The 15,228-nt window shown below is 54.2% G+C and overlaps 1 protein-coding gene across 3 annotated transcripts in view; it reads right to left on the bottom strand.

Annotated features, from left to right (window-relative positions):
• The window catches only part of RAB11FIP5 (RAB11 family interacting protein 5), a 35,306-nt gene extending 22,337 nt beyond the window's left edge, over positions 1–12,969 (bottom strand). The window contains exon 1 of one of the 3 annotated variants that reach the window (XM_045189364.2): positions 12,134–12,969. In XM_045189364.2, the coding sequence (XP_045045299.2) occupies positions 12,134–12,564 (431 nt within the window). In that variant the 5' untranslated portion in view covers positions 12,565–12,969. The remainder of the gene's footprint in view (positions 1–12,133) is intronic. The other 2 variants (XM_053924644.2, XM_053924645.2) reach the window with 2 other exon arrangements.
• Positions 12,970–15,228: the final 2,259 nt, after the last annotated feature.

Raw genomic sequence — 15,228 nt, 5'->3', positions numbered from 1 at the left:
AGTCCCCAAAGAGCAAAGGGGGCTCCCTGCCCACTATCCCGCAACAGGAGCCCCGAGAGGGAAGGGGCCACAAGAGCCAGGCTTCAAGGGGACAGTTTTCCAAGGGGGCCTTCTTTAACCCTGAGACCCTCCCCCCCCACCTCAGAGCTAAGAATCTCATTAATTTCCCTGAGAGAGAAGGTGCCAACCAGATGTGGGAAGCGCCCTGACCATGAATGAAGGGGGCTGTTGATCCCATCCGGCCCATCCCTAGGCCACTAGTCTTATCACCACCGACAACTTCACCTCTCCCTGAGCACCTGTTGTGTGCCGGGCACTATATTAAGCACTCACCACACCAAATTATAACCCACCAATCATTTTAACAGCGCTGGGAGGTGGGTGTGGGAGGCTGACCCCTGAGAGAGACTATCAGCACAGGCTTTGGAGCCAGACTGCCTGGGTTAAGCCCCAGCCCCACCACTTATGGCTCTGTGACCTTGGGTAGGTCACCTCATCTCTCTATGCCTCAGTTTCCACACCTGTGGGGGTAATGGAAATTGGTCCCCTCACACAACTCTGTAAGGATTAAGGGGATTGTGTGTGGAGCACTCAGAGGGCAGGGCCTGGCACATGGACACACCGTACCAGTGTCAGCTCACATGTCTCTGCAGATGCAGGCACAGGGGCACAGAGAAGTCCGCTGGGTTAAGTCACACGGTGACTTCCAGTAAGTGGGACAGCCAGGATATGAACTCAGGCTCCTGCCTCCAGAGCCCCTCACCTTGATCACTGCACCAGACTGCCTCCCTCTGCAAGTACCACACACACACACACACACACACACACACACACACACACACACACAGCAGGCCCAGAAATCCCTGTGTCCCCGCCCAACCAAGGAATCTGAAGTCACTCCTTATTTCTTCAGAGCAAAGGGTTATGTGTTAGATGAGAGAAAAACTCCATCTTTATCTTCTGTCATCTCTAACTGAAATGTAGCATTTCCTCCAATTATGAGTTTTGCAACAGTAGCAGTAGAGCAGCAACGCCTACGAGTATATAACATCCCATTACAGATATTACAGATGTCACAAAACAGTCTACACTCATCACTACTTTGAACTTTAAACTCATCAGGCCACCACTGGATCACATTATTTAATACAGTAATAAAGTGCATGTTACTTCAGGAAATAAATGTTTTAATACGTTAATGAGTGTGCTTCAGTACCACTGGTGTACTTTGTAACCCTACACAGTGGAAGATCTTCTGGGAAGGGGTCCACGGCACAGAAAGGGCTAAGAACACCTGCTCTAGAGTAGGGAGGGCACAGGCGCAGCCTTCATGGGTGGCACCCAGGCTGAGGTCTCACAGCAGAGGTTAGGCACTGCTCCCCAGGCTCCACTCAGGGGTCTGGGAGGGACTGACGACGGGCGAGAAGCTGGCCAGCGACTCTGAGACTCCCCAGCGTCACGCTACAGTGCTCGGCCTGACCCTCTCACACCCTGCATGCCAATGAAGGTCACTCCAAAGAAACAAAAACAACCGAGTGTACCTGCTAAGTGGGGCGCAGGCTGCTCCCGGAGCTTGTGTTGATCGTGACCCCAGTACCACAACCTCCAACCTGGCTCCCGCCTGAGCTGCACCTGCCGCAGCTGCAACCCACCAGGTGTGCAGCTTCTCTTTTACAGCTGTGGCTGCAGCCCGGCCTCTTGCTAGTGCACAGCTACCGGCATGCTGGGAGGAGGGGCTGGCAAAACCAACAACTGAGACTCGAACTCCACCCCCGAGGCCAATGAAGCCAACAGGCCCTTAGGAAAGACAACTGTGCCACCTGATGTACTGTCTGAAGAACCTTCCGGAAGGGAAAGTGAGGAGCCCAGGTGAAGGAGAGGAAGAAATCCCAATCCAGTTTTCCTTTCCTGGCCTCACTCTCCACATCTAGCTTCCCTAGAAAGTTAGTACAAATGGGGGGCTTCAGGGTTCCAGAGGGGGAAGACAGGGACTCCCAAAGTGGTTGGTGGGGAAAACTATAGGGGGAAACACCAAAATACCTAACTGTCCACAACACTGTCTGTCTCAGATTTCCGGTCCAGACCAGCCACCGGCCAATTCAAGTGACGTTTTTTGATTAAATCTTTTGCCCTCGAAAGACCTGCAGCCTTCAGAGATGTGCCACCCCGTCCCTGCCCTGCCCCCTCCTGAGCCCCGAGGTCTCTCCTCTGGCAGGAAGCTCCTACCAAGTAAACGAGGAGCACCTGCACACTGCCCTGCAGCAGGGCTTTCAATGTCAAAGTCATCATTAACTGAAAAACAATGGCAACAAATGGTCATTCCTGCTATTCCGGCCTGCCATTTCCGTGGAGAGTGACCAAACAGTTGAAAGGGAAAGCTCTTCCTTAGGGCAGATTCCTGACAGACGCAGAGGAAAAGGCAGACCTGGAGACCTACGGGCAATCCCCATCAATGGATACGGAAACCATGGGGAAAAGGGGTGACAGAGAACTTCCTCGTGGCTGGGTCAGGCCAACAGCCCACAGCCCACTGCTTAATCTGGGCCTCAGGGAAGGTGGAATGCAGCCGGTGAGGCCACGCAGCAGTGGGCCACCCTACATGAAGGGACTCCTGCTGGGAGGTGGGACCGGAGAAGCAGGCCTTCCAGACCTAGTGCCCAGGGGCTGGAGAACCAGGGCAGAGTGCATCATCAGGAAACCCTCTGCCAGGGTCACGGTGTGGGACGTTCTCACGGACAAGGTCCTCCATCAGGGGAGGGCTGAAAGAGAGAGGGGACTGCTATACCGGGAGACCTAACACCAGGCACAGTAGGGGAGCTCTGTTTGGGTCCCGACTCAAAAAACCACCTATGAAGACAGATTTCTGATATCTGGGAAATTTGAATATGGACTGGATATTGGATGGTTATGAAGGAGTTGTTGATTGTGTGTGATAATGGCATCGTGGTTGTTTTTAAAAAGCCCTTGAATCTGTTGGAGATGGCTGAAAACACATTGAAGCATTTAGGGAGCACTGATTTATACTCTCTTCTGCTCCACCTGCGACTAACAGTGGGTTTACATGAGACCCCTGAGGGGGGCCGGGACGCAGGCTTTTTCCCCTTCTGCTGTGACTGAGCCCATCTCCTGGTCTTGTCCCGAGCCTTGTGCTGGTGCTAACACCTCCTCACACCGCAGCCCCAGCCCAGGGCCTGGAGCGTGGCATCCTGACCCTGTCCTGGCACTCACCACGTCTGAGAGGCACAGGGAACGCACCAGAGGAGGCCTCGGCCAGGCCTCTGCTCAAATCATTTCCCGAGAATTTGCCAGGAACACGGGAACAACTAAAGGGGTATCCTCCAGAGAAGCTCATGTCTCGTTGGAGAAACAAGATAACCACAGAAATAAAGGAAGAAGGTGATCGGCACCACAAAACTGTGCAACCAAGATGCACAGGAAGGTTCAAGGGGAGCAGTGAGGTGATTTGGGGAGCGCTGGGGAATGACGTGGCATTTATACTGGGCCTGGAACGATGGGCAGGAAAGAGGCAAGGACAGGGCTAGGGAGACATTCCGGGTGGAAAGAACAGAATATGCAGACGCCCAGGGCTGGACAGGCAAAGTCGAGCAGGGAGGTGCTCTGGGGGAGACAGGAGATGCCTCTAACATCATGCTGAAGATCCGTAGCTTTATCCTGGCCGTGAAGAGCACTGCAGGGTCCGAAACAAGGACAGGGCCTCATGGAAGCTGTGCTGTAGGCAGAGCAAGAGACAGCAGGGACAGGGACAGAGGAGAGCGGAGGCAGGGGAGGCTGGCTGGAAGCCGGCACAACCCAGGGCGGGTGCCATGGCTGGCCTGACCTGAGCCTATCCTTAGGCCTTAGCAGTTATTCCTCATCTTAAATTAATAAATTGGCATGCTGGCTTATAAGAAGGCAGCAGATGCTGTAATAACAGTCCAGAGCAGAGGAAGAAAAAAATAAAACCCTAAACTAGGACAGGAGCAATGGGGAAGGTGGGTGGGGCGGGAAGGTTGAGTCCCCTGCAGCGCCACGCTGGCAGTCACTGCACCCCACACTCTCAGGACTTAGTGACAGCAGGGGCTCTCACCCACCCTTCACCCCCACCACCGAGGGCGTGACCCACAGAACACCTTCTCACACCTGCTGGGTAAACGCAGTGGAATCCACAGGGCTCGGCTAGTCCCGAAAATAGGTTGAAGAAAAAGATTTTTTAAGGGCATAGTGGGAATGCCCCAGTGGGTTGGAAGACAGGAGACCGGGGTTCTAGCCCTGACTCTGACTCACTAAGTGGCTTGAACCCAGCCATTTCACCTCTGTCCAAGGGGGCGATAAAATAGCCGATTCGAGGCAGGGAGAAGTGCCAACCAAAACTGTTACTACACAGGATTTGGAGAGACCCTGGAAAACCTTTCCCCAGAGTCTCCCCACCCACATACCTTCCCTGCTCTCCAAATGCCCCCAGGGGCAGCCATCTCATACACCTTCAGACAGGAGATGTGCGGGCAGCAGGCCAGCCTCTCTGGCTCCCCGCACCCGCAGCCTAAGCCAGCCCTTGATTTGGTATCTACAGTGGAACTGCAAGCCTGGCACCACCGCGGGACAGGGTATCGCCTCTCATCAGGCCAGGAGATGATTCTTATCGCCTACTCTGACATCCTGCCCGGCACCTACGGTCCCCAGAGACAGTCCCTGTAGCCCAGAACCATCACTTTATTAGTTGCCCGTCTCCCTGGGCATGGCTCACTCAGCTCCCTGCAGACCCAGCCACGTCCGCCTCCCTCCCTCCTGGGCACAAGCATCTTGGCTAATACACCTCTCCTCATCCCTCCTACAGCTAGAGGCTCCAAAGGTCTGTCACCGTCAGCTGCCTCAGACATGGCCATGACCTCACTCACCTCGCAGGAAAACGAGCTGTAAAAATGCCTGGAGATCAGTCTAACCACCACAGAGAGCACCAGAGGGCATGTGTGACCCAAAGCACGAGGTGGGGGAAAAGCCCTGGGCATGCAGGTCAGAAATCTGGCTGCCACAAGTGAGTCATGTGACCTTGAACAGGTCATTCTACCCCCTGAGACCCCAGTCTCCACAGCTATAAAAATGGGGGTCACCCTGCCTGCCTTCAGGGAAGAACAAAATGAGGTGATGCTGGAAAAGCACTCTGAGAAGTAGGGCAAACCACACATAAAGGTTTGGATTTATTGTCTATCAAAGGCCTTTTATAGGCTGTCGTCAGCCCAATGATGGGTGGGAGGTGGCCCAGGACCAACCAGAGACCACTCTGCCAGGGAGGAAGGAAAGAACCAGCAAGATGACCTCTCCCGGGGGCTCTTTGACAGACAGGAGAATAAGGAAGGAGTTCTACTTAACCATGTCCCCTCCCCAGTTTGCTCCTAACCCCACATTCACCCCATCTAAGAGTCTGGGGTCATAGAGGTCAAACCTAAGTAGTGCCTCCCCTCTGTGTGGGCCTGGGCTCAGATTCACTACAGGTAGAGACAAACAACAAACATCCTTTGTGGGGAGGTCAGGCTGACCACAGGTAGAGACCCTATCTATACTGAGAATGTTGCATTTGTACAAACAAACAAAAAAAAAAAGGAGGAACAGGAGAGAATACATAATGTACTGGCTTTTAAATGCATGGGATAGCTTTGGAAGGTTATACAGTAACTGGTAATGTTGGTTGAAGGTCGGGACAAGGGAGATTTTTCATTGTGTATCCTCTGTCCCTCTGGAATTTGAACCGGGTGGACTACTCAAAAATAAGTAAGACGTAAAGGCTGTTTTGCTGGGAGAAACACATAGGAAACCAAGTTTGGCTCCCTTCCACTCCCTACCACACTCACCTCCCCTTCCAGAGGGGCAGCCTTCCTCCAAGAAATTTGCCCAGCCCTCCTTTACACCCCCAGGAAGCCCATCCTGATCACTCCAATCCTGGTGAGTTTGCCCTTTTTCTGACCATTTCCTTCTCACGCTTTTTTATATGCTGCTTTCTAGGTTAAATATCCTTCCTGTATAAGTCTTGTCTCAAGCATAATTTTACCCTTTGAGGGAAAGGGCTATACATTTTCTCTCTTTTGTTTTCTCCAAAGCCCTGGCCCAGGCCCAGTGGTGGCCCAGTGGTGGCCCAGTCAATGCTTCCTAAAAGTCGAACAAAAGAAAAAAAAGCAAACTCATCTGCATTGCTATAGGGGGAGGACCTGGGTGGCTCCTGAGTGTTCAGTCACAGCAAAACAAGAATGTGATGTCTTGGGAAAGGTCAGAAGTCTTGTATCTGCTGATGCTCCTAGGCCCTGCTCTACTGTGCAAGCCAGTGGGGGCAAATCTCCCTTTGGGGGGCTGGGGGGATACTACCCGCACCAAGGCAGCATCCCAGGCCTCCCTGACTCCCAAGACACACCCTGGGGGCAGTGATACCTTCCTTTCCAAAGTGCCAGGCAACACCCCCGACCCAAGACAGACACACAGACTCAACAGACACAGGGCCACAGACCACACTTATCTCAGCCAGCCAAGGCCTCACATAGGACAAGCAGGCTATGCTTCCAGAGCCCCCAAGCCTAGCCCCAAGGTCTGCTTCAGGGATGAGAAAGGAACCCTTGGAGGACAGCAGCTGGGCACACTGGTCCCTGCTGAGCTGAACCGTGGGAGCTGTGGAAGAACAGAGATGGGTGGTAGGGCGCAGCGGTGAAGGACACAGAATACGCAGCCAGGCACTGGGGTCCCACTCCCGGCTCTGTCCTGTACTGCGTGCCTTAGAAAAGTCACTTTGCTCCTCTGTGTTTCTCCATCTGTTAAACACAGAAACAGTACCTACGTCTCTAGAGGCTGCTGTGAACTAAATTAAGCCAAGCCCTCAGAACAGTGGCAGCACCCAGAAAGGGCTTAATGGATGATACACTAGGCTGACAAGGCAATAACAATCCTCCAGAACAGAGTGCCACTTGCTGACAGTGTGGGAACTCGGAGAAGGCGGAGTGGCGGACAGGCTCTCTGACAGCTGGACTGACAGGTCTTTGGTGCATGTCACCTCCTCAAGGAGGCCTTCCCTGACCGCAGCTGACCCTAATGGCTCTGTCTGCTCCAGTGCTCCCCGGCTAGGCCCCAAAATACAGCCCCAGGCTGTGGCCCTTCCTCCAAATGTGCAGGTCCACCCTCCCAACGAGGCCATGCCCTGCTGGCATGGGGGCTGGGGTGTCCATATCCCCCTGTGGCCCCTCTCAGCCTCTGCCCAGGCACTCCAGGAAGGCCTTTGGATTAGGCTGCCCACGGGCTCTGTAGATTAGTCTCAAGGCCCCCTCTCCCATCCCAGCTGAAATGTCAGCCTCTCAGTAAACCCCCACGGCACATCCACAGAAAGTGCTTTGGGTTGCACACGGGGCCCCATGCCACATCTTCTGGGGCCAGGGCCTAACACAGGCCACAAAGAGCCCAGCCCTCCCTAACTGCTGAGCAGCTGACAGCTTGTCCCTCCCTGCCAGCCTCAATTTCCATGTGTCTAACACTCTCCTAGCTCCGACATCAGAGTTCCAGGATTAAAGGCTGTGCTTCCCCTCCCCACCCTGGTCAGCAGAAGGCAGAATTGGCCCAAGATAAAGCCCCTCCTCCTGCAGCTCCTCTGAAATGCCACCTCCGGGGAGCTGAACTTGGGGTTCCTGCTTGCTTCCTGCTCACTGATGTGAGGCCTGGGCCAGCCCCACACCCTGGGGGAGGAAAGAACCTAAGGGTCCTCGGGCAACTCAGTGAAAAGCAATGTGATCAGACTCGTCCCGGAAGAGGCTGCAGGTCCACACTGAGGACTCCTTTTTACTACTCGGCCGTGGGGAAGGGCAAAGCTTCTTCACGACCACATGGTGTTGCAAAGGACTGGAAGGAAGGGAGTCCTGCTTCCCAGAGAACACACACAGCTCATGTCATTGTGTTCATTATCTGTCCCCGAGCAGGGAGGGGAGAGCAGGGGAAACATCTGGACAAGGCCAGAGAGTCACAGCACCCGGTGGCAGTAATAACAAATGAGGTGGCAGCCTGCATCAGAGGAAAGGGGCAGCCCTCGAGGTCACCCGAGAGGGAGGCTCTGCTGAGTTGTGTCTGCCCCAGACTGCCCATACGGAGGGGGGAACAGGGCAGAGGTGGGGTTCCGCCCAGTGCCAGCTGCAGAGGGCGGAGGAAGCTGCTGTGCCAGCCGGGAGGAGCCGTCCAGTCTGACAGGGCACTCACTTCTGCCCCTCCCCACTCCCCCAGACGCTGCTGCTCAAACACCCCAAATAAAAACTGCCCACAGCAAAGGGAGTTGGAGCCTCCTCTGTCCTAATGACTGGCTTCTAAGCACAGCCACACCCTTTGCCGGCAGCCAGATCACACTTCCCAGGCAGTCGCACAGGCCTCCAACTCCAGGTCTGGGGCTGGAACGGGAGCTGAAGGAGCCAAGGGCCCTTGTGGCCTGGGCTGCTTCCTGAGGATCAGTCACACCTGGGAGAAGGCTGTGGAGTCCTGTGCCTTCGGCCACAACAGTGCTGTGCCCCGGGGGCCGAGGGAGAGGTGGGCGCCCTCGAAGACCACCCCGCCCTCAGGCCAACAGGCTGCACTTTCCTTCAGGTGCCTTTCCCATGGCCCCAAACCCACCCTCCTCCAGAGTTCTCAGGCCAGAAGACTCTGGTCTCAAACCTAAGTCCTCCTCGGCCACAAGCCTCCCGGAGGCTCCCCATAAACCCATGGCTCTGTCTGACCAATGCTGACAGCCTCAGGGGCCACGGTGAGCAGCCTGTCCATGGTCACAACAGGTTTGCTCTTTGGGATGAAAAAAGGAAAACTGGTCCTAACCCAAACCAAGCCCACAGCTTTGGCCTTCCCAAGGGGCCAGGCTCTAACCACTGATCCAACCAGCCCTGGATGGGTTCTTTAAGGCAGGGCCATTTCACTCCACACAGAGCACCCACTGGTATCCTAGGAAGGGAGCTGAAGGCAAGAGCCAGAAGGTAAACAGTGGAGAAGCTCTCAGGATTTTCAGACCCATGATGGTCCAGGTTCGGCTTTACTGAAGGGAAAGGGTTGGAACCAACTTCCTGTGTATTATGTTAAATTTCGCTTTGAGAATTTCTTCTTTAACTATTTGCAAAGTCCCCAGTGAAATCCCTCACCTCAAAAACTACCCCACTGACAGAGGATCCTTGGGGGCTCTGGAGACGCCTCGCACCCCAGCCACCGCCACCATCGTCATCACACAAGGCAGGGCCCGAGAGTGACACCAACACTAACACTTTAAAGGCTTGCTATGGTTCTGGAACCACACTGAGGCTTTTATAGATGTTGCTTTATTATGACCTCTGCAGAAATGAGGAAACAGGTTAGGTAACTCACCTGCCAGTAAGTCACAGAACTGGGAGTGCGTGCCCAGCCTCCAGCAGCTGCAGGCTGACCCAAGCCCGGCTTCAGGACCGCAGGCCCTCCGAGCCAGCCATAGTTCTTGAACGTCTAGCAGTAAAGAGCGTGGTGGAGGGCTGTGGAGGGCCAGCCATTTTATCAGGGGCTCTCATATTTCTGCATGGCCCCTGCCAGCCACAATCCTGGGGCTCTCCCAGGCCCTAAGTTCTAGGCTGTAGTCCCGAATCACATGAGAGGCTCTTCTAGGGCAGGGGATGTCTCCCAGATCAGAGCTACCTGACGTTATTACCAAAAACTCCCTCTCCTATCACTGCTGTCCACTCGCCACCAACCGCCTCCAGGAACTCCACCAGACACTTTAATTGCATTCTCATTTCATCCCTTACGTCAATCTTGTAAAGGTGTAAGTTAGGCTCATTTTACAGATGAGAAAACAGAGGCACCGAGGGTTTACTTGACTTGCCAGAAGTTGGCAGGTTTGGGACTAGAATCTGGGCTGTGCCGTTCCACAGGCCCCTCTCCTTAACCATGAGGCTGCCGTTCCCCTGCCAGGTTCTGTCTTGGCAACACAGGACTACCATCTGCCCTCCTTGAGACCACCACATCTGGTTTCCGGAGTTCAAGTGTGATACTGTTCTTTTCGACCATTATCCAAAACTGAGGAGGGTTCACCCTGGTCCTCTCCATCTTGCCCTCTCCCCACTGGGCAATGGGCAGACTCACAGCAGCGCGCTCCGGGAAAGGCCACAAGGAGTAGCCATGAGAGCCAAAGGTGGGAGGTGGGGGCAGCAGCCCTCACCGTCTAGTGGTGGACCTGCTGTGAGGGCCACTGTACTAGAAGAGCAGGCCGATTTCACAGACTTTTCCTCTGTCCACCACAAGTGTCCCTCTCCTCCCTGCCCCCTCAAGGTTCTATAAATAATCCAGGTCAATGCATCAGAAGAAAGGCAGCGAGTTGGATGTGGAAAGATCCTAGTGGAAATATCACTTCTATAGAGTCAGTTAAGTCTTCCATTCAGATCAAGGGGAACTGTCCTTGGCTGAAAATAGGCGCACCTGGGCCTGCAGGCAAAAACAGCTCAGCTGAGGAAGAGCCACAGCCGGAGAAAGCCAGGGCAGAAACTGAAGGAAAAAAAAAAAAAATCAAAGGCCCTTCCCCAAGGCCCTGACCTCACAGAAGCCCCTCCCTATAGGCCTCAAGACTTTTCTGCACCTCCAGACGTGTCAGGTACCAGTCTGGTCAGGCTGGCTGAGAGGTGGAGGTTGCAAGACTAAGCAAGAAAGGGGTACAATGAATTTGTGAACAGGAGCCTCTTTGGAAAAAGAAAGGGTTAAGAGATCTAGGGGAAGACTTTTCCACCCCCCACCCAGCTCCCTGGGCTCCCTGAGCCAGGAAGGAGGGAGATGACAAAAAAGGGGAGGAAAAAAAAAACCAAAACAAGGACCAAGCTATACCACATGATCCCACACCTAGCAACCAAACAGCGAGAGTCATGAGAGAAGGACAGGAGGCTAGGGGAGGGGACATGCAGCCGGTCACAGCCCTGCAGGGAACCTGACCCCTGCTTCCCACTCCAGGCCACAAAGAGCTATGAAGGCTCCTCCCTGTTCATCTTTTGAAAAATGTTCAAGGTCATGTCTTTTTCTATCCAATTCCTGCTTTCACTGGGGTCTGCACCAGGCTCATCATTCTCCTTCAGCAAGCCTTGCTGTATTTACTCAGTTGGATGCCATTCCACTCAGGCAAACCTTTCCAGATCTGTCCTTACCTATGGCACACCCCTGCCCTCATCCCCTTATCCTCCCCATCCAGGACTCATGAAGCCCAGGGGAGGTGTCACCCCAGAGTATCACTGGAGTGATCCGCAGCAGGCTGTCAGCCCTGGGGACTGGCCTTCAGATCCTGCCCAAGCCCAAAACAGGATATGAGGCTCCAAGTCCGAAGCCTTGATCTTCTCACAGGAGGGAAGGTTAAACGCTGCCAAAATAAATGAATACAAAAAACCCCACTGGCCCTTCCAGGTTGAAGTGACAGGAAGATTAGCTCCTGCTGTGCCTTAACCCTGCTGCTGTTTCCACCTCAGGCAGGAAAGGCAGGAGCTTGAAAACTGATTAAAATGTTTCTTTTTTTTACTTAGATGTACTTTAATTCTCAGAACAGGGACACAGAGGGACAGGGTACAGGGGGTATCTCTAGGCGGCAGAGGACATCCCAGTTCCAGACAAAAAGCTGATGCCCTGGCACTCTCTAGGTCTGGCGTGGCCCTGGGTTCAATCTCGCCCTGGAGGACAACACTGCACCTTCCTTCCCCCACAGGGTGAGGCGGCGCCTCTCCACTCCTCTTTGGGCCTGGCCTGGTCAGGTGCCTGCAGTTCCCCTCCCCTTTCAAGAAAGGGGGAGAGGCCTGGAGGGCCTAAGAATGCCTCAACATTTTTCTTCTGGAGGTTCCCACAGACCAAGAGCCCCTGGATCCCATTCCTAACTTTACTTGTCAATTTACTCCTAACGCTAGTCCACCATTCGCACCTCCCTGGGCCTCCTAAGGCCCACCAGCGGCCAAGCACAGCACAGCGCACTTTTGGGGATGGGAAGGGGACGCCGAAAAGCTTAGAACCAACTGATCGGTTTACGTACGCCCTTGAGCCCCCAGGCAAAGGGCTCACCGCTCCGGCCGACGTCCTGCTCTCCCACCCGCCCCTCCCGGAGAGGCCTTCAACCGTTTGTGCGGTGCACCCCGCGCCCCTCACTCACTGTGTATGTTGGGCGCGGCCTGCGCCGAAGACCTCGTCCAGAGCTACCGTGGCCTGGCCCAGGAACTTGTCGACGCCGATGAGCGAGCGGTGCATGGTGGTGAGCACGAGCTCGCAGGCGGCGGCGGAGCCTGCGGCCCAGGGCGACGGGCCTGCATCGGGCTCCTGCGCCCGCAGCAGGCCGTCCAGGGCGCCGGGCGGAAGCTCGAAGGAGCACTCCTCGCGCCATTCGGGGCAGCCCGGGGTCTTCTCCACCACCGACGTGCTGTACTTCTCGCGGCCCACCTGGATCACCGTGTACGCGTCGCTGGTGCTGCCCGCGCCCGAGCTCTTGCCCCGTAGCCCGCGGGCCCGCAGTACGGTCACCTGGACGTGCGTGGGTAACCAGCGGGAGGGCCCCGCCGCCGGCTCGGCGCCCCGCACCAGGGCCATGGCAGGAGAAGCGGCGGCAGGCGAGGGTTGGCTCAACCTGGCGCAGCCACCGGGACCAAGTGATAAAATGGGCAGCGGTGGAGGGCTGTCAAGAGCCGGCTAGGAGAACCGCCGCCGCCGCCACAGCCTGCACAGCAGCCGCTGCAGCTGCGGGCTGGGCTGGGCCGAGACGGCCGCCACCTCCCGCCGCCCCACCTTCCCGGCCGCCAGCCGCGCCGCGACGTCAGGGCCCCGCCCCTCGCCCCGCCCCGCGGCCCGCGGGCCAGCTCTGCGCGGCGGTGCGGCAGTGCCGCGGCGGCTCTGGCCCCGCGCCCTGGCTCAGGCCACCGCAGACCCGCCCGAGGCTGGAGGAAAACTGCCCGGCGCGCGGCCTCTGCAGAGGGGTGGGCGGGGCTCCCACGTTGGCCCCGCCCGGGACTGGGGGGCACCCGCGAAACCCCGCCTGCCAAAGGGCCAGCGCGACACCCTTGGCGGGTTCTTAAATGCCCGCTTCGAGTCTCCCGGCCAATCCCAAACCTTCCTTCCAGACGTGCCTGCTCTCGCCCTAAAACTGGCCCCGCCCGCCCCTCTGGGGATGGCCATCCCCTTGGTGGGGTATGTGGGGGTGATGAAAGAACCAGCTTCCCTCCTCATCTCGAGATGCGCTCCCTCTCCAACAGCCCTCCCTTGCCAAGGAAGATGCCCGGGTGGAACCAGAAGCGATCCCCGCTTCGCCACGTGATGGCTCCGCATCAGCGACCTGGAAGCGGGTGAGCTGCCGCTGCCTCCAACCTCAGCGCGAGAGGGGACCATCGATGCGGCAAGACCGCGGAGCGGAGGCCGGAGAGAGCTGGCCTGGCCCTCAGCGGACTGCGAGGCGGAGGGCAGAGTGATGAATAAATGAGTAACCACATCAATATTTAAGTGTTCACTCAGTGCGCTGGAGCTCATGCGTCACGAGTTGGGAGAAATCCTAGGCTCTGTTGGGGGTTTTAAACTATTACTTCCACCCGTTAAGTGCCTACTATGTGTAAAGCTCTGGGTGTTACTTGCATGCTTGGCTTATTATTAATTATAACAATGGTTAATTATAGATGCTGAATTTCTCCCAGACTCGTTTGTGCGCTTTGTATGCATTACCTCATTTTATTCTGGGAATAAGCTTGTGGATCAGCATGGCTTTTCTCCTTATTTTCCAGAAGATAACATTGCCATTTAGAGACGTTATGCTGTCCAAGATCCTTAACTGCCAGAGGTAGGATCTGAATGCACACAAATGACCCCAAAGCCTGTCGTTTTTTAATTTAATTGTATTTATTTTCAGAGCCTGTACTTTAAAAAAATGTAATGCAATACACATACACAGCTTTTTAAAGATCAAATAGGACAGCTTTGACCAGTGTGACTCAGCTGGTTGAGCACAGTCCCCGCAAAGCTAAAGATTACTGTTCAATTCCCAGTCCCCACACAGGCATTAGTTGCTGGTTGTGGCAGGGGGTGGGGAGCGGATAAGAGAGGCAACCCGTCCATGTTTCTCCCTCACAGAGATGTTCCCCTCTCTTTCTCCCTGCCTTTCCCCTCTCCTAAAAAAAAAAAAAATCAAATAGGACAGAAGGGCTTATGAAGAAAAACAAAAATTCCCTCTCCACCCCTGGAATCAGAGATAACCACTTACAGCTATTTGTGTTTGAGGGCCTGGTGGTAACCTCCATATCTCCGTATAAAATACTTGTAGAGTTATATTTGGATTTATCAGGACTGGCCATTATCAATTGTCTTCCTGCTGTGATAGATAATGAGTTAGCTCACTCACACCCACTTCCCTCCCTCAGTCTTGTATAGTGAAGCTATTATTTTTAGTTCCTCTACTGGATAACTTTTTACTGGAAATCTTTACACCATTGCACATATTATACACTTAGTAAACAAAAATTAACTCAAAATAGATTTATACATACGTGTAAGCACTAAAACTATAAAACTCTTAGAAGAAAATACAGGACTAAATCTTCAAAACCTTTAGGTTAGGCAAAGCCTTCTTAGAATACAACACCAAAAGCACAAGCGAGCCAATAAGAAAATAGGTAAACTCAACTTAATTAAACACTTGTGTGCTTCCAAGAATACCGCCAGGAAAGTGAAAAGACAACCTGCAGGATGAGAGAAAATATTTGCAAATCATATATTTTATAAGGGACTTGTATCTAGTATATATAAAGAACTCTTACAATTCAATGAAAAAAATATCCCATTTGGACAAATGATGTGAATGTCTATTTGCCCTAAAGGAGACTTACAAGCAGCAGGCATGCACATGAAAAGACACCAAAAACATGGGCACGTTAGGGAGCTGTAAACCAAAACCACAGTGAAACACCACTTCATGCCCAAAAGAATGCTTCTGACTCTTAAAAGACAGGTAATAATGTTGTCAGGATGCGGAGACATTAAAATCCTCACACACTGCTGGTGGGAACGTAAAGTGGCATATAGCCGCTTTGGAAAACAGTTTGGCAGTTCCTCACATTGCTAAACTTGGGAGTTACCGTATGACCCATCAGTTCCACTCCTAGGTATACACTCAAGAGAATGAAAATACGTACCCACACAGAAAGTTGTGCGCGGATCTTCATCCCCAGATTCCTACCTTAGGCCTATACACCTAACTCCACTGTGCTTTTCCCA

This window comes from Desmodus rotundus, chromosome 5 (assembly GCF_022682495.2).
Source record: "Desmodus rotundus isolate HL8 chromosome 5, HLdesRot8A.1, whole genome shotgun sequence".
NCBI classification, from domain to species: Eukaryota; Metazoa; Chordata; class Mammalia; order Chiroptera; family Phyllostomidae; genus Desmodus; species Desmodus rotundus.
Note: the sequence above shows the minus strand (reverse complement) of the source record. Positions and strands in the feature narration are given on the sequence as shown.